The sequence below is a fragment of the Molossus molossus genome, unplaced genomic scaffold, assembly GCF_014108415.1.
Source record: "Molossus molossus isolate mMolMol1 unplaced genomic scaffold, mMolMol1.p scaffold_m16_p_10, whole genome shotgun sequence".
Taxonomy (NCBI): domain Eukaryota; kingdom Metazoa; phylum Chordata; class Mammalia; order Chiroptera; family Molossidae; genus Molossus; species Molossus molossus.
The window spans coordinates 95,329,111-95,354,275 of record NW_023425345.1 but is presented as its reverse complement, the minus strand read 5'-3'; the positions used below and the strand labels follow the sequence as shown (position 1 = coordinate 95,354,275).

At 54.9% G+C, this 25,165-nt stretch overlaps 1 protein-coding gene across 12 annotated transcripts in view; it reads right to left on the bottom strand.

Moving 5' to 3' along the window:
- The window catches only part of CACNA1C (calcium voltage-gated channel subunit alpha1 C), a 579,936-nt gene that overhangs the window by 149,935 nt on the left and 404,836 nt on the right, over positions 1 to 25,165 (bottom strand). For 9 of the 12 annotated variants that reach the window (XM_036252383.1, XM_036252385.1, XM_036252384.1 and 6 more), the window contains exons 7-9: positions 23,376 to 23,572; positions 13,739 to 13,842; positions 6,242 to 6,414 (exon numbers count right to left, since the gene is read on the bottom strand). In XM_036252383.1, coding sequence (XP_036108276.1) covers positions 6,242 to 6,414; positions 13,739 to 13,842; positions 23,376 to 23,572 — 474 coding nt within the window. Of the gene's footprint in view, positions 1 to 6,241; positions 6,415 to 13,738; positions 13,843 to 14,141; positions 14,246 to 23,375; positions 23,573 to 25,165 lie in introns of all 12 variants that reach the window. The other 3 variants (XM_036252393.1, XM_036252392.1, XM_036252386.1) reach the window with 2 other exon arrangements.

Genomic DNA, 25,165 nt, shown 5'->3' with positions numbered 1-25,165 from the left:
TGCTTCTAGCTTCTTCCTCCCTCCAACCAACTGTCCGCAGCCAGGGACACAGTGTCTGTGACAGTGAACTTGAACCTCCCTTCCATCTCTCAGTGGCTCCTTTTACCCGGAGGATCAAGTCCATACCTGAGACCCGCTGACGCCAGGCCTCTGTCTTCCTTTCTGGCTTGATCTTTGTTTTCTTCCCTGTGCACCCTCAACTAAATCATGTCTTTGCTCCCCTCCCCCTCTTCCCCTTCCTTCCTCCTTCCTGAGGCCCCCACCCCTATCATTTGCTTCGACACTTTCCACACGCAGCCTCCTCAGCTTAACGAGGCCCTTTCTCGTCCTTTGGTCTGTGGACTGCTGGACCTGTAGGCAGCGGAGACACTGCTGTGTCCACCCAGCTCAGGTGTTTTGTCCCTGGGCCCTCAGCTAGGTGGAGCTGATGACTGTTCCAGCCGATGGAGTGCAGATGAAAGCGATGTCCAAACTCCCAGGCCTGGTCTCCAACCCCCGCCTGCCCTCCATGCTCCCTGTCCTTCCCTCTCCTGCTGGCCAGGTGCAGGGACCCCGGGAGACCTCTGCGGTCCCGGAGATCATACAGCCACTAGACAGAAGGAGCCCTGGTCCCTGCAGACTGCGGAGGTGAACTCCTCTCCTACCAACACCGAGCCCACAGCAAACTGTGGAGCGGAAGTAACCTTCACTGTGACGGTGACCCAGACTTATCTGGGGGTTGCTTATGATAACTGGCCTGCCCTGACTGTTAAGTCCTCAGAAATCAGCCTGGGGGCAGCCCCTTCCACTTTCTTCCAAACTCCATTTTCTCTCCTCTGCATTCCTCCAGTACCTCGTTCACACCTTCACCTCACGGCTGTAACCTCTGCGCCTGTGCACGCCTCCTTAACCAGGCGGTAAGTCCGCCAGGACACAGACTGTTGTTACCCTGCATTAGGAGTGCCCAGCTGGTACTTAGTATGCGTCGAGTGAATGCACACATGTCTGCCACACAAGCAGGACAGGCTGGCATGTGTGTGACTCCAGAGGTCTCCCCACAACAGCCTCCTGTTCTGAGGCCCGCGATGCCAGTTTCTGCGCTCTGCCCATGGTCCCCATGCCACGCACCCCCGTGACAGACATGCAGTCTGTAGCCAATCTCCCTCCAGGACCAGATGCTAACTTTCCACATCAGCAAGCAACGACAGGCAGGCGCTTTCTCTCTCCTCCACTGACAGCCTTCCGACAGACAATGTATCTTGACATGACATGGGGTTTTTATCTCCCAGTGTTTGGGTGGGGGTGGGGGTGGGAGCCGAGGCACCTGTACCCTGGGTGGCTCTGTTTGGAGGCTGAGCACTAGCTATCAGAGGAGATGGATCAAAGGGACACTTAGGGTCATTCATCTCCCCTTCAATCCCTCCGCTGGGCTACTCCCAGCTCCCAGGTGCGTCCATCTGTTTGCAAAGTAACAAATTAAAATCGCATCAGCACTTTATTGGGTGCCTAACCTGGGCGAGGCTCTGGACAGATCGAGCTGTCAAAGGGTTTTGTGGCTTCAGGTAGGAGACAGGGCTTTGCCCCAACTCCACAAATGGACGTCTCTGGCCAGAGGTCCCCTGCAGGCTCCCGTGATGCGGGGCTCCTGGGCGTGTCACAGGCTCAGAGCCACGGGCCGCGGCACTGCACAGCCTGCGGCAGCAGAGACAGGCCAGACCACGTTCCTGCCCCTCGCGGGGAGCTGGCCCGTGAGTGGACGGTCCGTGAGCGGGAACACCTCGTGCCCCAGCAGTCCGGCTAACAACTGCACCCCTCTACGCAAGCTCAAAGGCAGCCCCAGCTGGAAGGGACTCTGGCTGACATGCACATGACTGACATACCTCCCTCCCTGCAAGACTGTTCCTTAAACCATTTCAAATGGAGGCTTCTGATCTGCTTTTTTTTTTTTGGCTTGAGGAAGCTAATGCCATAACCTCCTTCATGCTCAAACACAGTTCTTGTAAAGCTTATCTTTTGTCTCGCCCCTTTAAAAAAAAATATCGAATTTGCCCGGCCGGTGTGGCGCAGTGGTTGAGCGTCGACCCAGGCACCGAGAGGTCACTAGTTCGGTTCCCGGTCAGGGCCATGCCCAGGTTGTGGGCCCGACCCCCAGTGCGGTCCTGCAGGAGGCGGCCAGTAGATGTTCTCTCTCATCAATGTTTCTGTCTCAGCAGCACTGCCCCTGGCCTTCCCCACCTTCTCTCTGCCTTACCTTTCTAGTCTCCTCCGCTGGGTCTTCCTCGTACCCCAGCCTCCAAAGGTCAGTGGCCCAGATTCTTAGCCCTCATCCCCTTTCTCTCTACACGACTCCCCAGGCGAGCTCATCCAAGCAAACAGCTCTACACACCTTCTATACGTTGCTGACTTCTCAAAATATAATTTGTCCCTGACCTCTCCCCTGACCTCAGATGGCTTCCCAGTCGCCTAACACCATCTGCACTTGGATGTCAAACAGGCATTCAAATGTCACAGTGCAACACGGTTTCCTTGACATTCCTGCCCAACACCCAGTCCTCTCCCAGTCTTCCCGCATCAGCAAACGAGGGGTCCACGCTTACGGCGGCTTGGAGCGGTCACCTGGCAACACCCCGATGTCGCTCTCACATCTCATATCCGGTATGTCAGCAGTGATGTCATTCGGGTGCCGCTCCATTCCGCCCTGGCGGCCAGGAAGCTCCCGGTAAATGTGGGTCAAGTCATGTCACCTCTCATCTTGAAGCCTCCGGGGCTTCCGGGCTCACTCCCGGTAAGAGTCTGCGTCCTCACCGTGGTCCTGCTCTCCTTCCCGGTTACCCTGAACCCCATCGCCTCCCTCTCCCCCCATTCTCTCTGTTCCCCAAATACGTCGGCCGTGCTCCTGCCTTGAGGCCTTTCCACCGGCTGCTCCCTCGGCCCACAGTGCGCTTTCCCCGAACATCTATGCGGTTTATTTCCTCACAGCCTCCAAGTCTTCATTCAGATGTCCCTTCTCGGTGAGGCACTTCTGGCCATCCCTCTAAATCAATCTCTCCGCACCCCAGTCCCTCCTGGTACCTCTCCTCTCTCCATGGACGTACCCCGCTGCCACACTGTTTCATCGCTGTCTGTCTCCCCACTGGGAGACACGCTCCACGCGGGCAGGCTTTAGGAATGACTCTGCTCATCACCGTGTCCCTGCACCTGAGACAGCCTGGCACCCAGCCGACCTTTAGCGGATGGGTGGGTGGAAGCATGAACTGGAACACATTTCTGTGTGTAACTCACCAGCCGCACCGTTTGCTCCAATTACGTAGAGAAGCACCTCCTCGGGTGCCCTTTCTCCCCGACTGCCCTTTGGTCCCTCGGTGGTTTTGTAGCTTCCCCTCGGGAACGGGAAGGGCCGGCTCCTGCAGGTGTGCTCACCACCCCGTAATGAGGTGTCACCGCTGACCTGTGCTGCAGCCGCCTCTGCTCGCCAGGGCCCGGCCCCTGGCGTCTCCCAGTGCCGACCGGCCTTCTGCCCAGGGGGGAGTGGGAGTTGCCAGAGCCACTGAAGAAGAGGGATGATGCCTTTTCTCTTAAAAGACGACTTACTGTTTGAGCTGAAAAGAACTGGCAGATAGTGTAATCTTTCTAGCAATTTCAAAGGCTGAGATACGGCTTTCATTGAAATGCACACCTAGTTTATAGCAGCGTTTTTCCCCTTGTATTGGTTTCAAAGGGCAGACGATGACCTTCTGAAGACGAGAATATAGTTTCTGAGCCACAGGTTGCCTTTGCTGCACGTCCATTAGGTTGCAATTCCCTATTGATTTCACCCCACCAACTGCTTGACTGGGCTTCCCCAACAGACACAGACCTTCGGACTGTCTCCTGGCCCCATGGTTACGTCTCTCGCCTTCACGTCATTGCATGGGTCAATTTACTTGATTTCTTGCCTTTTTACAAACTCGGCCTCTCGCCCCACCCCCGCAGAACTGTCCCACCACCACCTTCCTCGACGGCAGGCGCAGGCTCCCGTTCTGTTCTCCTGGGACGGGCTGGCTGAGGCTCCTCCAGCCGCCGGGAAAGAGCACCAGGTGGGAGGAACAGTCCCCAGAGTCTGACTGCATCCCTGCTCGGACTTCTGCACAACTTGGCAGAGGCTCTGTCCGCTGGGGCTGGCAGTTCATCACGTGTCCCAGAGCGGGGCCCGACCTCCGTGGACAGGCCCTGTGCACGCGACTTCCCCATGCTGGGGGCTGCCCGCGATTCATCCATTTAATGGCCAGGACGGGGAGGCCGCCCCTTCCCCTCGGAAGCTCCTGCTTTAGGAGGAGAACAGAACAGCTACGTGTGTCTGTGTGTCTGAGGACAACAACTGACCGCTAAGCAAGTGGTGGGTCTGCATATTTTTATCCTCTGCCCGGAACCTGCTCATCAGCACTGATCATGACCTTGGGCTCCTGGGGGGGGGGGGGGGCCGAGATGTCGGTTTCCGTGTTTCCGAGGCGAGCGTCTCGGTGGTACTGATTTACCGAGCTCCGTGCCACAGACACACGACTGCGCCCAGCCCCGTCGGCAGGGTGACGGGCTCCGCGGCCCCTCCCAGGAGGCCCCTCAGTGGCGTCACTGCTCACGGTTACGGTCCATCGAAGGCCTTTCTTCCAGCCTGCCAGAGGGCTCAGCAGGGCGGGAGGCTCCTTAGGTTATTCGGTATGTCGTTCCCAGTCCCTGTTGTTCGTGTGTTTTAATTTCGTATCTGCCCCTTGAGCAGTGATCAGAAAGGGAGCCGTCGGTGGAGAGATTCTGTCAGTCTGCACGGTGAGGGGGCCGGGATTCTGTTCTCGAACACCTTAGGCTGTCTGCTTCCCTGCCTCCTCCGCCCGCTCCTCTCTAGACTCCCAGTCAGAACCGGACACAGCGAGCAGAAACACAGGATTCAGTCGGGAGTGGGAACACGTGGACATGAGCCGTGCCTACTCACAAGGTCGGGAAACCACCCCCACTGTATTTCCACGCATGTGCTGGGACAAACAGGCACACGCGCGGCACACGCAGGGGTTTCAGAGCTGATGGGAAGACCACGCTTTTCCCGGGGCCTCCCTGGCCTCCTGGGGGGACAGGCATCCATCAGCAAGGACGTCCTGCCTCCCTCCGTCGGCTCCCTGGGCCTCGGTGGGTCTGGTCCTCTCCTCCCGCTCAGGGAACCTCTGGCTTCCCACCATCCCTGCCTGTCTGCATACTGCACCCCCCTTGGTTGGCTGTTTAACCTGCCTGGCTCCTGACGATCCTAGATGCTCAAGGTTCAGGAACATGCTTTGAAGTTATGCTGTTTGAGGACAGAAATGTACCTATTCAAACGTCGGAATGAAAGAGAAGGACTGCACACAGAAGGAGGAAAGCGTGTGGTCGTCACAGAGGTGGGGTCGGATGGAGCAGTAGTTAGAGCTGCTACCCAGTGGTTCTCAGTTATCCGGCCGCAGTCACCTGCGGGCTGCTCCATCCGACTGCTGGGCTCCACCCCAGTCTCTGGGCCGGCAGATCCGAGGGACGGCCAAGGACGTGCACTTCTAGCCACTTCCCAGTGCTGCTGGGCTGCTGGGCTGCTGGGGCTGGTCCAGGGACCACTCTTGGAGAACCGCTGGGCTTACCTGCCGGGAGCCTGAATTCCCGTGATTCATCGCCTTTCCCACACCTGCAGGTCAGTCTCATCTCTGTCCCAGCACCAGCCCCGCCACCAGTCTGGCCCACGCAATCCCGGAGGAAGGGGTCTGGCTCAGTTGCTATAGCCTAACTGTCAAATGCCTCTGGGCTTCCTCAGTTTCCCATTCAGTACCGTGGATCTAACCCCCTTAAGAGAAGCCTCTGGTTCCCTTTCCTATGAGAAAGCAGCACAATGGTGCATGGCAGTCCGCTGCGGGGCGAGCGTCCTGCTTCCCAGGGAGCTGCGTGGTGGACGTCCTTCTTCCGAACAAGCCCAGAGCAGACAGCCTGCCCCTCTGCCCGAAGAGGAGGAGCCCGGAGGAGGGGGTCTAATTTAAAAATAATGAGTGCACCTTCGCAAAACCTCAACTGTCTTTAAGATCAAAGATTCTAAAAGGAATATGAGGCTTTATGGCTCGACAGCAATTATTGCATAACTTCTAAGAGTACTAACGATTGCAAACAATGAGACCAATGTGGTTCCAGGAGCACAGCTCTCAGAAGGTTGGTGGGGACAGTTTCCTCGCCACCATCTCTTCCCTCTCCCCGAACCCAGCCAAGACAGAGGACGGCTGCTCACTGTTTCGGGGTTTCTCCTCGTCCATGCCTTCGTCCTCGTTCTCGGGGTCGATGTCTTCCGCCTGGGTGATCCAGTCCAGGTAGCCTTTCAAGTCCTCTTCCAGCTGCTGCTTCTCTCGCAGCTTTTGGAAATCTCCCCGAGCCTTGGCCTTCTCCCTCTCTTTGGAGAACTCTCTGGAGAGAGAGTGGAGGGGCAGGGCAGGGGCGCATGGAAGGAAGGAGCGGGCGGGCGTGAAGGAGGGATGGAGAGAAGGGGAAACCAGTGTGAGTGGCTTTGCACGAGGAAGCCCACCCACTTCCCCTACTTCCACACACAGCTCTCCCTAGTCATCCCAGGTCTGGCCTTTGCTCTCACATAAATGGAAGGAGCCCCGAAGGGAGGGGTAAAATCCATTTCCCTTTCTCCTGGATCATGATAACGGGCTTTGCCTTCGACAACTGTTCTCCAGTGACCTGGAAACTCCTTCTGAACAGTGACCAAAGAAACCTCCACGGAGTAGGGGACATGCATTCGCATTTCCCCCAGAGCTGGGCGGCAGGAGGAAAATCTCAAGAGCCTCCGAGTGACAAAGGTGTCGGGGCAGCGGTGGGCGGGGGCCGCTCAGCTGCCGTGGCTCCGAGCACAGCTCCGCCCAGTGCTGGCTTCAGCGCCGTCTCCGTGGTGGCTTGGAATTGACCGAGGTGGGAATATTTACACCACGGAAATTGGCCACTGTTGTAAACCAGGGCTTTCTCTCCCAAAGGGCCAATTGTTGATTAGTTACCAGCAGACCACTGATTCGAGATCCCGGGAATTGACTCTCCTCCTTCTCTATTCTCATGACTAGGGCCCATCCCACTGCTCTTAGCTGCCTGGAGGATCTCCAATCCAGAGAAAGCTCTTTCCCACATGGGGACGATGAGGGTTCCAAACACAAGAAAATGTCCTGGGGGTTGACTTTTTGGTTAAAAGAGAAATGTAATCAGACTGGGGGGGGGAGACTATAAAATCAGATGATATAAAAATTAAACGATGCATTCAGTTTAAAATAATAATGAGTAGGAATTGGAATTGAATTGGGGTTTGCTGGAAGAAGGGCCTAGGGAAACATTTGACAGAATGGCTACTTCTTTTCCATTTTCTGTGATTCTGTCCTCCTTTGCTCTCTGACTTCGAATTCACTTTCTGAGCAAGGCGGGCTGGCCGCAGGCGGTGGTCATCACGGCTAGTTCTTAACTTGCCGAGCAGGTCTGTGCCTTTTCTTCCCCAGTCGTACGCAGAGCAGTTCTGTGTTTGAGAGTGTGTGTGTGTGTGTGTGTGTGTGTGTGATGCACTGGGCATCTTGTCTAATCCTTAGAAACATGATTCCTCCTTCTCTCACCCGTAGAAGTGTAGTTCAGGGCAAGAGGCTGCAGAAACCACCCTGAAAGAACTTCATCAGAAGCCAAACACTCTGCAGGAGAGCAGCCTGGAAGGAAGGGCGCACCCGCAGACCACAGGGAACGGAGGCTGGGCCCCGAATGCACTCGGTGAGGTTGGCGGCTCTCTCCCCACACCCACTGTCTGGAGCCTGCGTTTTGCTCCTGCCACTAAGGAGAGCACAGACCTGAGCACTCACCACTTGGCCGGAGAAGGGGTTGGGGCTGGGAGGGGCCGGGGAGACTTGTTACACTGGGAGGTGGGGGCCTCTGAAGCCAACGGGTTCCCTTCCACGGCTGCCTTGATGATGCTCCGGTTTGGATGGAATTTTCTTCTTAAATTTGATGGAATCCAATTCTAATTGGATTGAACTTGCTTTTCCTTGGGCTTCCTGCCAACTGGCGGGTCCCCTCATTTCCTTCTCAGGGAGTTCAATGCCAGGGAAAAGGGGCCAGATGAACAGCTTGCAGTGGAGACCGAGGCCTTGCTGTGCTCTGTGCCTCCCTCCCCTTGTTCCCGGGGCGGGCACTGAAGATGCCAGCCCATCTTCCCCAAACTTCTTCCCCTGGCCACACTGCCCGAGGCCCTGGGCTTGCTCTCTGGGGACCGTCCCTTCATAGCGCCCCTCCCCGTGCGAACCAACCCCAGAGTCGCACTTCCAGGCACCCCTCTCGACTCGTGCTGTCCCCACTTACGGGCTTTCTCCAACCCTCCCCGTGCAGTGGGTCTGGGTTGCGAGGTAACTGAGTAGCTGAGGGTTTACTTTGGCTCTTTTGGAATATTTTGCAGAGGGTTCGAGTTCTAGTTACAAAGCAACGACCCCTCCTTCTTCTGGAGTTGGGAGGATAGGCGTGGGGTCCAACTGGAGTAGGGACAGCTGGCCCAGTCCTGTTATGGCATCTGTCCTGTGGAACAAAAACTCACCATCTGTACCCCAAGACCTCTGGGGACCCAAACTAAACATCAAACACCCCCTGGGAGGAAAGAAAACGGAGGTGTGTTGGGGGCATGAGGGGATGAAAAGGCCCCAAATCTGAAGGCTGTGGCTCCCCAGGGCTCCCAGGGAGCATGGGGTGCAACCAGACGGCAGCAGATGAAAGATGGGCCAGTCTCCCTGTTCAGACCTCGTGCACAGAGGGCTTTCTGGGTGGCAGTGCCTGCTTCTCTTCATCTCCTCGCCTGGATGCCAGCCATGCACCTGCTCTGGGGACCGAGCTAATGAAGACATGAAGCCCCAGCCTGATGGGCTGTGCTGGGCCCAGGGACCGGAGCCGGCGAGACAATCAGTCACAGCCGTGGGATTTGTCATAGGCAGAAGCACATCTCTGGCCAGCAAGGGCCAACATGAAAAATGAGGTCCATGTGGACAATTCAATCCATACGGATGCTGGTGCTCTAGGCCCTCTGCAATCAATACAGTCGATTCTCATTATTCAGATTCTGTATTTGCGAATTTGCCTACTCGCTGAAATTTGTTTGTAACCCCAGGGTGATGACCGCGTGCCTTTGAAGTCACCTGCAGACACTGCAGAATGGCGAACGCTGGAGTCCTGTCCCAGCTGAGGTCAGACGAGGTGAACCTCCGCCTTCTTGGTTCAGCTCAGACTGTGAACAAAGGTGCTTCTGATGATCTGTTTCGTGCCCCATTTTTGGCACTTTTGTGTTTTTCTTGGTGACTTTGCTGTTTAAAAAGGTCTCCAAGCATAGGGCTGAAGCGCTGTCTAGGGTCCTACGTGTAAGAAGACTGTGATGTGCCCCATGGAGAAAACACGTGTTAGGTGGGCTTCATCCAGGCGTGAGCTACTGGCCGTAGGTTGATGATAATGGATCAACAAAATGTATTAAATAAATGGTATTTAAACAGAAACACAAGATACATGGTTATGTACGGATCACTTGATAAAAAAAATGTGACCAGAGACTCAGGAACCCAGCCCTGGGTTTCTCCTGAGAACAGGGCTACAGGATTTGATACCCAGCACTTGTGGGGACTTCGCAGAATAATGAGAATCGACTGCCTCCGCTGCTGTCTCTTCTGCCTGCACTCACAAGGCATGTGTGCCCTGGGCTTCCTGCTTCCCTCCGGACCGGGACGTTTCGCCGCGGTCCAGCTATGCCTTCCGGTTGTAAAACGCCTGCCCACCAGGCCCTCTGGTCTCCCGGGAGAGAGACGTGCCCATCTCCCAAGGGAGGGAAGGCCTGCACGCCTGCCCATCTGGAGGCACGAGGCCCGTCAATGGAAGGCCCGTGTCTGAAGCCCGTGCTCACAATCTCTTAAAAATGGGCAGTAACTGGATTCCAGAGTCCAGGGACTTTCAACTGGTTACAGCTCCCAGTGTGATTTCGAGAGTCCCATCATCATTAAAAACATGTTTTAATTCCAGTAGGCTGGAGGCTGAGATTTCTGAAGGGGGGATGTAACCTGATTTGTATCTCTGTAACACCAGGCCAGTGGCTGCTGAGGATCAATAGATAATGGGCGCACTTTGAAAACAACCCACGAGCTGTCTGTTCCTCACAGTGACTCCATCTGCCTTGTCAGGAATGGGGTGTTCTGGAAACGGAGTACTGCAGACCAAGGACGCCTGAAGGACCCTCTGGGGACCACGGTGTCTGATCTCCACCTTTTAAATGGAAGCTTCATGGAGTGTCATCTCCCCTACCTTCATGAGCAGCAAGCTCCCAGCACAGTGCCACCTTTTCTTGGTGACTGGGGAACACAATGTGAGCATGTACTGTAAAATATCAGTTTTAATTGATAGCTGTAGGTTTCGTGCCCCTAGTCCCAGAATGCTTTTACAGAGCTGCCGAGTTGGTGGGCTGTTCTCTCTGAAGGATTATTAAGATTTGCTGGGCTGCCTGGCCGGTGTGGCTCAGTGGTTGAGCGTCGACCCATGAACCAAGAGGTCGCCTGTTTGATTCCCGGTCAGGGCACAAGCCCAGGTTGTGGGCCTGATCCTAGTGGGGCGCATGCAGGAGGCGACCAATCGATGTTCTCTCTCATTGATGTTTCTATCTCTCTCTCCCCTTTCCTTCCCCTCTCTCTAAAAAAATCAATAAAGAAAAAAAAAAAAAGATTTGCTGGGCTGCCAGTCCTGTGCTCAACCGCCCTGCCCTGCTGGGCCTTCCTGTGGTGGCTTCGCACCTGCCCGCCCCCCGCCCGGGACTCTTCCTGCTCCCGCGGGCTGTTTCCGAGAGCCCCGGGGACCAGGGCTGCTGCCTACTCTCACCCCTCCTCATGCATCTCCCTCCTTCCTGACTGCGATTTCAGGACACAGGATTCACCAAATTCCAGGGGGCAGTGTAACCTGGAGGTCAGGCCTGGAGGTTATGGGCTCACACTGCTTGGGGTTAACCCTGGACCCTCTGTCTCTCACCTGCTAGAAGTGAGGTAGGCTCTGCATGTAAACCTCACTTTTCTTCTCCATGATGTGAGACATGAGTGGCCCTGGCTCAGGGCTGCAGCAGGGGCTGACCACCCGGCAGAGGGCGCGGCTCTGCCCTGCATCACTGCCGCCGTGCAGCCAGGGGCTCGGACTTCTCTGAATGCACCCGAAAGGTTGTCTTAACCAGGAGCCTGGCTGACGAACAGGTGGGGGGTTTGCCGCCTTCTTGTGGTTCTGCCGAATCAAGATGCTGACTCCAAACCCAAACTGCTGCGACCAGGTAGTCAGCCAGCAGGAGCCTGAGTCCAGGTTTTGTCACTTCAAGGACTCAGGGCGGCCTATTTATGTCGGCCGGCCCTCTTGACGGAGGAGAAGGGACCCTTACCAGGAAGGGAAGATGCTCGCCCACGGACAAGTCTTTGTCCGGGCAGAGGGTGTGCCCAGGGGCCAGGAAGCCTTGGGAGAGGCTCTGTCCGCCATTCTGGGCAGCAGGCTGCTGTCCTGGGAACGGGTCAGGGCGCAGGTGCTGGGGAAGGTGTCCAGGAGACCAGTGTGCAGACTCAAGGGCACATTGGAGCCGAGGTCTGAAGGCCTGGGGGTCCTGTTTAGAGTGTGCACAGTTTATTTCTACTTGCCAGGCTCTGGGTACTGTTTTCACACACCCCTCTCACTGGGACCGGGTCAGGCCGGGACTTGATCTCCAAACGGCTGTTCCCTCACGTCAGCAAGGAAGACGACTCCTTGTGCGGCCAAGGATTATGGGCAGATTCTCCGCTTGAGAAGGGGCCTGCATAGCCCATCCCGGGGGACAGACGGGGCATTTCACTCAGCCGTGTGTCTAATCTCTGGGGCAAGAAAATGGAATCAGTAGACCATCTCCCAAAGGTTCAGAGCTCTGGCTTGTGTTATGGTTCAAGTTCAGTCCACACATGTCCATGAAGAACGCTGGGCTGATGGAGTCTCGTTCTGCTATTTACCAGCAAAGTGACATCATGTATGTCACTTCACACCTGTGGGCTCACTTTCCTCGTCTTTGAAAGAAAGGGTTGGGGCGGTTCAACCTTGTGACGATTCTATTCACTAGTTCGGGTTATCCTAGGGATCGAGTAAACAAGGATCCTTGTCATGACAGCTCCATTATGGAGCACTTACTGTAAGGATCTCACACAAACGATCTTATTCTAGCATCCCGGTGACCATTGTTGTCGGGATGTTTTCGGAGGGGTTACTACTGTTTAAAGAGAAGGAGCTCCACATGACGCCTCCAGCAGGTGCCGAGCTGGGGCACCTCACTGTCTGTCTTCAGCAGCGGGGTGATGAGGCTGATTTTTTTCAGTGCTTTCCTTGGTGATTTATATAGAAACAGAGGGACATTTTCTCGTGTTGGAACACAAATATGAAAGCCTTTCCACCTCCAGGCAGCTAATCGGCGCTCACGTGTCTCCGTCACTCTGCCCCGAGGGAAGACACTGGTTCCCTGGGTGGCCTTACCTTGGCTGAAAGCATGATGCTGTCAGAGTCTCTAACAAGCGGCCCACCACGGGGAAGGATGAGGGTAGAAGCAGAACCCTTCGTCCCCCAGTTCCTGAGACTACAGGCGGTGCCCCTGCACTGCGCTGGGCCACGGCAGGGTGGGGGCCCTTCCCCGGGGATCACTGAGGAAAAGTGAAGCTTGACCCTTCTCCCTGTGCCTGACTCTGCCCAGCACCGCTGTCCCTGGACATCTGCGACCGGCTATTCCAAGCAGCTGACTGTCTCGAGCAGAGCGGAAATAGATTGCACCCCTCCCCTCGTAGCCAAGGCAGCGGAGCGTGTCCCCCATGAGCAGGTCACCAGGAGCATTTAGGTGTTAGGCCTTGGCACGGCTGGTGTGGGCTTGTGAAGGGGAAAGTGGGCTGGGGGAACCCCGCGAGTCCCCCGGCAAAGGCAGCCATCCCTGGGGCTCCCCGATTCCCTGACCTCTGTGGCTTCCACCACTTTTTAGCTTCCCCTGAGCAAAGGCCCAAATCAGGCAAGTTCTATACGTGGAGCCAGGTAGACCAGCTGACGGGAGAGTGTACTGCTGCCTCCCGGTGCTCAGATAACCCCGGGCTTTGAACAGCCAGGTGCCCTTTCTGTTCGGAAAAGGGAATGCCACACGTGAGCTGCTCAGTCTATGAATTAGAACCAAAGATAATCATATGTTTGGTCTGTCTTTGTTTATTTATATCTTCAAGCAAACGCTGATGACCCTGGTTCAACACTGGATAAGGGCTCTGCGACTCCACTGGGCGCCCGGCACACGCCGCGCCCGGCTCCTGGGTCAGCGAGAAGCCGTCTGCGGGACCGCGGCGTGAGTTAAAGGCACGCAGTCTGTGAACAGCCCCTCGATTCCAGCGTCCACAGCCTTCCCCGCCCGGGGCGCCGCCGTGCTGCTCCTCGGGTACAAGGAGAAGCACCTGTCCCCTGAGCAGCTGCTTGAGGGACGGAGGGGCTTGGATGAGCCGGCAGGAGACAGGCAGGCCCCCCGATCTCTGGGTGAGACCTAAACCAAGGGACTGATCCTTGCACATTTGACCCCTCTGCCCAGCCAGGCCAAGGACATTCACTTCAAGGCTCCTGAGGTGGCCCCTTATCCCAGGTTCATCAGAGCCAGGAAAAGAATAAAGCCAGGAGTAGCAGAAAGAGTAAATAAAATGGAAAAATCAAGACCTTTTTCCTTGGTCCTGCTTACCCGCTAAGGACACCGAGAACCAAGTTAAGTACAAAAAATGACCCTATGATGATTAGTGTAACAAAATAGATCCAGGGCCAGTCCCTTCCTACGGCATCATTGACCTGGAAGAACGGAGTGATAGTTAGTGGGGCGCACGCGGCAGCCGAGCACGACCCAGCACCCCTCACGGGCTGCAGACGCCGACCCACGCAGCGCCAGGACCCGACCCCCTCGGTGCCAATCGGAGGCCAAATAGCCTACCAGCCAATGCGTCAGAATTTGTGGCTGAATGGAGACCTTTACCCCTGGTTTTCCGGGGCCTCTCAGGGCCCCATCCCTGAGGATCCTGGCGATGGACAGAGTGGAACCTGGGACCTTGCTCGGCTGCATTGTAAGGAGGACACAGAAATGGTCAGCTTACCCGCTCAACACACCGAGAACCAGATTTAGAACGAAAAAGGATCCAAAGATGACCAGACTGACAAAATACACCCAGGGTAACTCATAGCCCATAGCGTCCTGCATCTGGAAAGACGAAGGAGAGTTAGGAAAGAGAGAAGGCAGAGCGGAGTCGAGCGAGGAGGCAGGCAGAGAGGGAGTGGAGAGAGTCCAGAGGAGCCGAACCTGGTCCTGGTCTACGTGGCCCCTGGTCCCCTGCTAGCCCTGCATCACCTACGTTCAGAACACGTATGACCGCGACCTGAACGGTCAGGGACTCGTGCAGGCTCTGCCTTAAGGGAGATCCTGTCTGGCTCCCTCTGTTGTTTTATTTTCTGGAACAAAGAGAAATATGTCACCAATGTTTCCTTTTTACTTGTCTAGGACGGTGGGTTGCCTCACAGAGTAATTTCTCCAGTCAGGAATGTTTTTGGCTCACTCGGGTTCACGTGGCATCAAGCCTTCCACTGCCCCCGAGCTCGGTGTTGGAAGTGCCTCGGCTCTCGCTGCCACAGCCAGAGATCCGGGACCTTCGGGGATGGGGGGAGGAGGCCTTCCCGAGGGGCCTGCCACCTGGACCTGAGCGGGGCCCAGAACCGAGGTGAAGCTCCAGGGCTTCACAAACACTACAGCTGAGACGGTGGTTTGGGTTTATGAATTCAGAGAACGGTTCCTGCGACCAACCCCAGCCCAGGTGGAAACAGTCCTTCACCTGGGAACTGACCTGCCACTACCTGGATGAGGAGACCCTCGTGGAAGGCGGAAGCCCTCGAGTGGCTGGAGGCAGTGGTGTGCAGGGCCACCGAGCAGCTCCTTGCTCAGCGACCTCACGGGGCTGGCCTGAAACCGGCCGTGGTGGACAGAAATGGGCAAGTGGTACAGGCCCGTCCGTCTCCACCCCTTGGTCGCTAGCAACGGGCGTTAACACATTCACTAGCACATCGCAGGCTATCGGGTAGACATGAAGATGAGGTCGGTCACAGGGCAGCATTGTTATCGGAGGCAATTTTACAGGAATCCAAATTCCCACGGACACAAGCTTCCTACACGATTTACATCCGTGGTTTTCAGGGGGGACCTGCGGGCCAGCAGCAGCAACTTCCGCTGGAACGTGCTTCGAAAGGCACACGCTTGGGCCCCACCCTGAAGTGGGGGGTGGGCCCGACAACCCATGTATGTCAAGCCCTCCAGGTGAGTCTGATGCATGTAAAAGCTTGAGAAACCCCGTGATGCACATCATTCTCTCCATAGCTCCCAAATGCAAACCTGAGGACAGGGCGGGTCCTGCGATTGGCTGCGTACCTCTGCCATGCTGCCCAGCCGTGGGCCTCCACTGGGCCCGAAGACCTGCAGCATCAGAGCCAGTGGAGAGACGTGAACAAAGAGGGTTCCTGCGCCCTCCCCGAGACTCAGCGAGCCTCCCAGCCCTGCATGTTGAACACTCAGGTGACTCTAAAGCAGGCTGAAGTGTGTGACTACTGCCAGGTGTCTGCAGTGAGCCCCAGATGTGCAAGGACCCTGCTGTCCTCAGCCCCCAGGGCCCCTCAGGCTCTGGGAAACCGGACCCATTTCCTAACTATGCTGGACAGATAGATCCTTTGCATGCTGGGAATACAAAAGATTGACAAGTACAAGTGACCTTCCTAATCGGATTGGCTTGAAGTGTTACATGCCAATACATTCTTTGCAGATCTATCAATATTTATCTGGGGGTCACCACATTTTGGTTAGAGGAAGCTACCAAATATAGTCATGGTGCAAAGTCCAAAAGTCATGCCAAGGTCTTGGGGGGTCATTTGCTAAACTGAGTCAGGGAGGAGGAGAACCCCACCCATGTCCACTGAACCACGTCAAACGTCATTCCCTTCAACGTGGGCTCAGTGGTCGCGCCCACTCCCACACACCTGCTGCTTTTACAAGTGCTTCTCCCTTCCTAACTTGTCATCGACTTGTTTATCATGGGCTTGTCTTCCCTGCTGGGATGTAAGCTCCATGAAGATGGGCAGTTTGGGTCTGTCTGCTCACTGGTGTGTCCCCAGGGCCTAGGACAAGGTCTTGCACGTGGCAGGTGCTCAGTACACTTGTGGAGTGAACGAAAGAACTTGACATGTGCCGGGCACTGTGCTGTAGAGGGAGCCTGTGCTTGAAGGGGGAACAGAGAAGTAAAAGGCAACCCCAGCGCAAGGTGGTGAATGCGGCTGTAGAAGTAAACACGCAGGGTGACAGAAGCCCGGAGGCCGGAGAGGCTGGATGAGGCAGGAAGCCGGCAGGTCCCGGCCAGGCCGGACAAGGACAAGGGAGGCAGGCGGAGAGAGGAAGCCTGGAGGCCTGCGATCCTGTGAGGGACCGGCTTTCCTAGGAGCCTGGCAATTGTTAAAAACGAGAGCCCACAGCTGTAGCGCCGTCCTGGCTCCGGGACAGAGGCTCTGCCCGGTGGCTGGGCACGAGCATCCAACACAACAGCCGCAGTGAGGAGGACAGGGCCGAGCGGCCCACGTGTGTCCGAGCCTGGGAGCCGCCGCCGAGCGGCAGGCAAGAATCTGAGCCAGGGGCAGAGGGACTCACCGCAGCAGAGGGGAGTCCGGGAAGCGTCTTCAGTGCCGGGAGGAGGAAAGCAACACGGCACTACTACGGGAAGTGGCAGGATGGGTGGAGAGACTGGGAGGGAGAGGAGCGTGGGAGCCGCAGCGAGCGAGTGGACCACGGGCCACGTAACAGTGGCAGTGATGGGCATGTGATACCAGGGTGGGTCACATTTATTATGGGGTGCTGTGACATAATCTTTCGGTGTTGTTCAAGTCCTGGTTTGTTCGACAAGTATTTACTGAGTGCCCACCACGTGAGAGACATTGTGTTCTGGGCCACAGCGAGGGCCACGGGGCTGGGAGCAGCCCTGATAGAGAGGAGGATCCTGTGGGAGCCCAGGCCCGAGCGCAGGGGAAGCCTCCCGTGTCTTTCTGCCTCAGGCAAGTCCTGCCATGCAGGTCGGAGGAGGTGCCTTCCTTGTCCTTGGGTTAGTGCTTCCTTCTCTTTCGGGAGGGAGGGGAGGTCAGGACAAGCTGAAGAAGACGGGACTCCCACCAGAGAAAAGGTACATACACACAGCACACTGAGCACGGTCTCGCGGGGGGTCTGCAGCCCATTGGGCTGACCAGCCAGCTTGTCCTGTGCTAGCCCCAGGGAAGCGCTCCCCAAACATGGGTAGGGGATCAAGGGGTCCGTTCTGAAGACGTTGCCCTGCTCCACCTGACCCTCAGCTCCCTCAGGACAGGACAGCTGGGAGCAGGCAGTCCCAGGAGGCAACGGCGTGCGCCCCGCTGGGCCCTTACAGAAAGTGTGGTCCCCCAGGCCCCACTGCTAGGACACGTCCACACCCACGAGCCGCGGGGATCTCCTGGGGCCCTGGTTCAGTTGGGGTGTCCTGTCCTCCGTGCCACACTCATGGAGAACCTCACAGAGTGGAGCTCAGACCACAGCACCCACAGACATCGCACAGAGAGCCTCAGGCCCCGGGACACCCCCAGCAGGGCCGTGTCCGGGAGACTCCTGGTCTCCACCCCGCCCTGTGGTCCTGTGTTTCTGCTTCGGTTTCATCCTCGGCTGTGGGATAGTTCTTTCAGAGGTTCAAGATGGGGAACAGCAGGTGAGGGGTAGGAGGTAGGAGGGCAAACTAGAGATTAACGAGCTTCCAAGGTGGTCCTAGGAGCCCATCAGTCCTTCAGTGAGCAATGCTCAGCAGCCACCAGAGGGGGCGCCCCGGTCTGCCTGGCTCTGGCCAGAGAGGCGGAGAGCCCCTTTCGATGGCCCTCTTACGTTCTCTTCTTTATTCTAGGCCACCTGCTTTTGGGGGCAGACTGGGTGGACACTCTCAATGCGGGTGACAAGTAGGACAGCGCTTGGCGATGAGACTGTTGTCTTAGAGCAGCTATTTAAAACGGAGCTATTAAGAAGAGAAAGGATAAATACAGTCCTGTTTTCAAAAAATGACCCAGCTGGCTGACACCCTGATTTAGAGGTCCTCTCTAGCCTTGAAGGCCAGTTGCCTCTTAGGCCTGTAACAAAAGCAGCTTTGGGGTGCTCCTAGGGCAGGGCGCCTGGGTGCACCCGGTGCACAGTAGCAGGAAGCCCCACCTCTGCCGACACAGACCTCGCTCTCCCGGAATCGGGGGACAGACAGAGGGGATCCTGAATGAAAAATACAGAAGTCCTTTTGAAACTATATCTAATTCCTTGGCGGGAACCCAACCTTAAATCAAGGTATATGTTTCCCCAAAAAGAAAAAATAGAAGGAGCACCTCCTGGCCCCTGTTCCCTCCAGGCCACTGTCGATCTTAGCTGATTTCCAGGAGTTTCCAAGAGGTGTCTCTTTCTTCTGTAAGCTTCGGGGCACAGGCACCGTGACGCGAAAAGATTGACTGCCACCGCGGGTGCCAAGGGAGGCTGTCACTTGCCAGCAAAGGCAGGAGGTGTAAACCCATAAAAGTCACAGCACTTCACAGAGTGTTATTAGAGGACAGGATTTGCTGCTGCCAAAACGCCAGCGCCCCGAGCAAAGACTCGATAAATCTGTGACCTTCGTCACCTTGCTTGCCGGGACATGGGTGTCCACCCACGGGTCACTGAGTGAGCAGCAGGGCAGATGACAGGTCTCACCTGACTCCTTTCTGCTGCTGCACCTGCTCGCTGTTCTGCACAGAACACCTGCGCGTGCCCGGAACGCAGGACAAAGCCTGATTTGCGTGGGAAAGACATCACGGGGCTCCTCACCCTGAGGAAGGCAGCCAGTAGCATCAGCCCCTCCATCTACAATCTAGTTTTTAAATTCCCTCAACCCAGGTGGGACTGTGCACTGACATTCTGGGGGAGGTCAGGAGCCACGGAGAGTGGAATGGTGGCGCCAGGTGTGACACCTGTGTCGGGGACAGCTGGCTCATAGCCAAGAAGGCATGCCTGTTTGTCCTGGGCAGCCCGGGCAGGGGTCGATGTGTGACCGCACCCCCGCAGGTGGCCTTTCTAACACGGGAGAGAGCACTCCAGGCGGCCGAGCCATTTCTTGGGTCTGTTGAGAGAAACTGAAACACAGTTCTCTCCGATCTCCTGAACTGCTACAAAGTTTGCTTTCCCAGGCGGAGAAGACTTCTCTTGAGCTCCTCATTCAGCCTGAGGCCAGCAAATCCCACCCGTTCCTGTCATGCTACACAGCGCTCTCCCTGCCCCGTTTCTGCCCTGTGCTGCCAGGAAGCGTCTTTGTGGTCCCTGTCTCTCCACGTAGACCCTAAACCCCACCAGCCCCGCCCAGGCCCCGCTCAGGCCTAGGAGCATAGCAAGGCTCAATAAATGTTTGTTAAATTGAATTATTGAATAACAAGGACTCACCTAATACTAGTGAAACAAATAAAATAAAACCCAGTAAGTAAATAAATAATAACATTGAAAGATGCTAATTCTCTTTCTTGATATGTTTATGAACCGACAGTTTATAGTTTAGATAACATATTCTCTGTTTCAAGCTGGGTAAGTGGGTAACACTCTAACTGAAGCAGATGATGTGTTAAAGACCACAGGGTCCTACAAAGGACCCGCCACCTTCTTTACTCTGGCACCTGCTGGAACGGAGCCTGCTGCCTCTGGATTACCTGAGGATTTTTCTCAGCTATTCACTTAGAACGACTATTGGGGCATTAATAGAACTCAGCTCCACCTTTCTGCTTTCCTGATGCCTTCAGAGACTCGGCTTCTGTATTTGGTGAAAAGAAGTAGCTTTTTGAAGAAACAAGGGAGTGGGGGAGAAAAACAGGGTCAGACCTGGGTTAGGACCTGCTTTGATGCAAACGGTTTTTGTCATAAACCAGGACGGGGGGGGGGGTGGGGGGTATTTCAGCAGCACCGAGACCAGAGACGAATGGCTGTGTGTGTGTGTGTGTGTGTGTGTGTGTGTGTAAGAACTGATCATGGAGAAACCAGTGAAGGGGCTATGGGTGTTGGGGAGGTGACCTCCATGGTGTCGCCTTTGATGTTTATCTATTTAATTGTGATTGGGAGTAAATGAAGAAGCTTTGGCTCAAGAAGCCATTTCCCAAGGAAACCATACCCTAAACCTAAGTTTTGTCTTCGTTTACAAATCCCCATGCCCTGTCATCTGCAGACCTCAAAATAGGGCACTAGGTACAGGAAATATTTAAGCTAATTGTTCAGCTAACTGGGGCCTTGACCTAGCGTATGGCCAAAGGTTTAAGAGCTGAGGAAATATTCAAGTCTTACTTGACCAAGTTTGATTTTACTTTCAGTCCACTAACTCTTCAAAATCTAACAAAGGGATAAAATAATGACTGTCAGAGAAAAAGAGAAAGAGACTCAGTATATCCACAGCAGGGGACAGGTGTCTGCTGTTTGCTACTGGTGACCTCCCGAGTCTCTCCTGTCCCAGGCGGTATCCACTAATAGCATCAATGGCTTCTTAGCGCTGCAAAGGTCCAGTCTCTCCCTAGGAACCTCTGACCAGCTGTTCGTTGGTTCAGAAGGACCCACTCTGGGCTTCCCATTCATTGCTATACTTGAAAATCTGGGTTGTTCCTTCCCATGTGTTCTAGACTCGTCCCTTGGACTTGAAGGGAAATGGCATTCTTCTGAGTGGATGACCCTACTTTCCCCAATTTCCATGGAAACTATCTCCCTAGACCGGTTCAAACCCAGGGCCTCAAAACAGCACCATTCAAATTCAACAGTCGAGACTTCCAGGGTTTTTCAAACTTCTGCTTGAGCATCAGAATCACTTGGGGAGCTTTTTCAAAGTGCAGATCCTGGGGTCTAACTTGGAGCTTCTAATCCAATGGCTTCGAGGGAAGCAGCCTTGGCATCTTTATTTTCGAAAGCTCCGTGTTATACTAAAGCACCCTGAGATTCCAGAGCTGTGGGCTTCGAGACACAGGCCTGGAGGCAAGAGGAGGAAAGCTCAAGGGAGAGGAAGGAAGAGGGAGAGAGAGGACGGAGAAAGCAAGGAAGAAATGGCCACAGGAAGGTCAAAGCAATTAAAGAAATTGTCTGAGAGCAGGAGCATTGGGCTGGGAGGTGCTTCCACCATGAATACCAAGGAGGAGGTTCTGTTTCAGCTTCAGGGGTGTGTGTGTGTGTGTGTGTGTTACACACACACCCAGACACACACAACATGGCCATTTCGGAAAGGTGCTGGGAAAATCAGAGAGAGGCAGGTCCCACGAGCCTGGGATTGTTCCTTCACCTCTGACACTTTTTCCCATTCCCAGCCTGAGCTCCATCACACCCCCCCCCCAGGGGAAGAAGCACAACACAGCTGCTGAAAATTGGTAGTTGCATTTGTGTGCTTGCTCTCATCCCCTACTCCGCTGTCATTACAACAGTATTTCTTCGGGTCACATCTGGCTGGTGGGGTATCAATGACTTGTGGTGGTGGGGGGGAGGGAGTGAAGAAGGAAGGTCACAAAAATACATCAGGGCCATCAGCACAGTAAATTATACCTATTCCCCTCAACCCCACACCCTCCCACCCACGGCCAGGGAAGGTGTTTCCATAGCAACGTAAGGCATGGGTCTGACGCTCACAGGAGGAGGCTCCGTAGCACAGTTCCGCACCCTCACATGTGCGTGGCCCGCAGGCGGAAGGGTGCGTCTGTCCTTGGCTGTCCTGAGGACCCAGCCGGGGCAGGAGGACCAGCAGGGCCACCTGGGGACTCGATCAGCTTTGCTCAATGAAATAAATGTGCCTACTTGTAAAAAGTTCAAGCCCTTCTCTTTGTACACATCACTTAAAGCCCAGTGCTTAGTCAGCCTGGGCCTAAGACATGTTTTTCAAAGTTTCATTTTAGTTTGAGGAAGGGGCGATTTGACCTCGTCTGTCCTTTGGAAAGGTCGCACAACACAGCAGCTCTTTCGAGGCGGGGCCCCAGTTGCGCCATTACTCAGTGAGAGTGAGCATGTCTCCCTAGACTGAGCTCTTCAGTCTGAACTGGATGCTTTTCAGGTTGAATTCTCAGTACCCAGGAGCACCCCTGGGGGAGCTCAGGTGAGTTCCAAGTAGCCGTCTGCAGAGAGGGACAGATTTCATAGCCACACTGGGTTTCAGCGTGTCGACTGCAACATAAAAACTGGGAAAAGACGGTTTTTGAATCAATAGGACACGATGCTCATAAAAGCATTTAGAAGATACAGTGCCCTGTGTCACATCTCTGTGTTGCGACAAAATGTTTCTGATTCCGAGAGGAGTGGACACCCTGGTGGCCCTGGTCCCTGACTGTCTGGTCACCCTGCCTGCCGGGGAGGCACCTGCCGCTCTCTTTCCGGCTTTCGGTGCAGACACTGTCCCCTGCGCGGGCTCTTACACGGTGTCAGGATGGCCGGATACGTTTGACTAGATGCTAGGTGAGATGGTATTTTCAAGAACGCCAACGAGCATCCAAGTGTTGGAGAACAGCACTGGATTCTGGCAAATCATTGCTCATGTTGAAATAGGAGATACTATAAAGAATTACGTTTCCTGGAGTTTTTACAAATAACAGATTTAGCTCTGCCAGAATGGAGACAGCTCAACTGTGGGGTGTCTATTTGCCTGTGGGACAGGCTGTACAAAATCCGCCACTGCAGGGGCTCGAAGTTGGCAACGCAGAATTGGCTGCTGGATAATGGCAGAGGCCCCTTTGAAAGAAGCACTATTTCTAAATATGCATCTCCTAAGCAGCAGAGTGTTTCTTTTGCAGCAACAATGATGGCGATGTATTTGTCTGGACTATTCTAATATGATACGGTAAGATTAATATGAGAAATAAAAATATAACAGCATGCCATCATGCTACACCATTCGATAAAAATGGCTTCTTTTTAGAAGACCAGGCCTGACTTTTCTCTTTAGTCCTAAACATTAATAATCTATCTGTCTTTTGGGGACAGAGGCAAGACAAGGACAAGAGGACACGAGAGCCGATGGTGGGAAGAGGAGCCCACGGGACCCTGGGCCGGGCATGCCCGTGTTTCTCACTAGGAACGGTGTAGGACTCTGAGAGGTGGCATTTCCCTTAGGCTGGTGGGCAGAGAGAGACTCATCGGGGGAACATTTCATGCTTTGTCTCTCAGGGAAGGCCTGGAAGAAATCAAAGGTGTTCATCACGGGGAGGATGAACAGGGAGATGTGGAGGGGAGAGTCCTGAAGCCTCTGGACTCCCCCCGCAGCCCACCGCGAGCTACGTACCCAGTACAGCACGTCTGTCCAGCCCTCCATGGTGATGCACTGGAACACCGTCAGCATGGCGAAGGCGAAATTGTCGAAGTTGGTGATGCCGTGCCTGGGCCCGTCCCACCCGGTTTTGCACACGGTGCCGTTCTGACACTGCCGGCCGTGGCCCGTCTCCAGAGCACAAGGGGAGGGGTCATCTTCTGCTGGAACGTCTCAAATGGCCGGAGGAGGGGAGAAGGCACAGAGGGGAGGGGGAGGTGGGCAGAGAAAAAAGGATGGAGAAGTCAGAGAGGAACGTTGCAGCGTAGGGTTGACGAGGTAGGCAGACCACCACGGCAACGTAACGCAGAACACGCTTTCACTCGTTCCCCGGTGCGCGAATCAGACAGCACACGGAGCAGGTATTCATTTCAGGCTGCTGTCGATTTAGAAAGGACCTCCACCGAAATGTTGTGAAGTTGCATTGTAAGCCCAGTGATTGATTTCAGAGACAGCAGGGCTACTGCGCATTCTATGGTGGCACCTCAGCATCGTGGTCAGATGGCCAATCAAAACCAATGACGATGCAACCACTCTGAGCGGGAACTACCCTGGAACATGAAGGAAGTCCACGTTTCCTTATTTTGGTGGTACTTCCATTGAAATAATAGTTTCCAGTGGGGGCATGTTGACTGGAAAACGATTCCTCACCATCAGCCAGCAGATCCCAGCCGGTGGCACTTTGAGACGCTATGAGGGTCCGTAACATATTACATGATACACCTGCAGGGATGCAAATCCCTTTGTCGTGCAAGCCTTACACAGACGAAGGGTAAAGGGAATTCTGACCACAGGGTGAGGACCAACTGTGGCCGTCTTTTTTTTTTATTCTCACCCGAGGACATTTTTCCATTTTCTGTTCAGATAGAGTGGGAGGGGGGGGAGAGAGAGAGAGAGAGAGAAAGAGAAACATTGACGTGAAAGGGACACATCGAGTGGCTGCCTCCTGCACGACCCAACCAGGGCCGGGGACAAACTGCAACCGAGGTACTCGCCCCTAGCGGGAACCGAACCCAGGTCTCTCTGGACCGCAGGCCGACGCTCCAACCGCTGAGCCAAACCGGCCAGGGCTGGCCGTCTTTCAAGGCCCTGAGCGCGAGCACCGCTGACTGTTTTATGTGGGTCAGGTGGACCCTTGCAGCCCGGCCCTTTGCACACCAGCTTCCTACCTTTCGGAAGAAAGCAATCATTTTCCGAGCCCTACTCCAAACAGGGGCAGTGGAGGCCGGAGAATACGCGGTAGGTGTGGACGGGGCTATTTCGGGAAACGGTTTAGCAGCTGTGGCTACAGACAGTGCCTGGGCTACTTCCAAAAGCTAGGAACAGCTGCGGAAAAAACTGGTCCGTTAAGAGGAGGTTTATCTTTTTGGTGCAGAGATCGTTAGTAAATTGAAATAAGACTTGGTTGGTCTAAGAATTTCCATTATGGTGAAGTATTAGAGAAATACTGAGAAAGTCCTGACCCCAGCTGTGCAAGGTCGTCGTGGGACATTCGCAGAGGTTTGTGAACTTAAGAACAGTGCCTCAAGCTTGTAGAAAGTAAGAGCAATAAACAGGATAGACCTCAGTGTTAACAAACGATCGCCTCCAATAACAGCGAAAATATGGCCCCAGAGAGAGAATGTACTTGCGAGTCTTCATTTAGGGATTTTCATCTGTATCAAAACCATCACGAGTGTCTAGTACTTCTGTATTGAAGACTGCTTGCCGGTCGGGTGGTTTTTCTGTCTGTGCCTTCCAATGCGACAGTTCACAGTAACTCATAA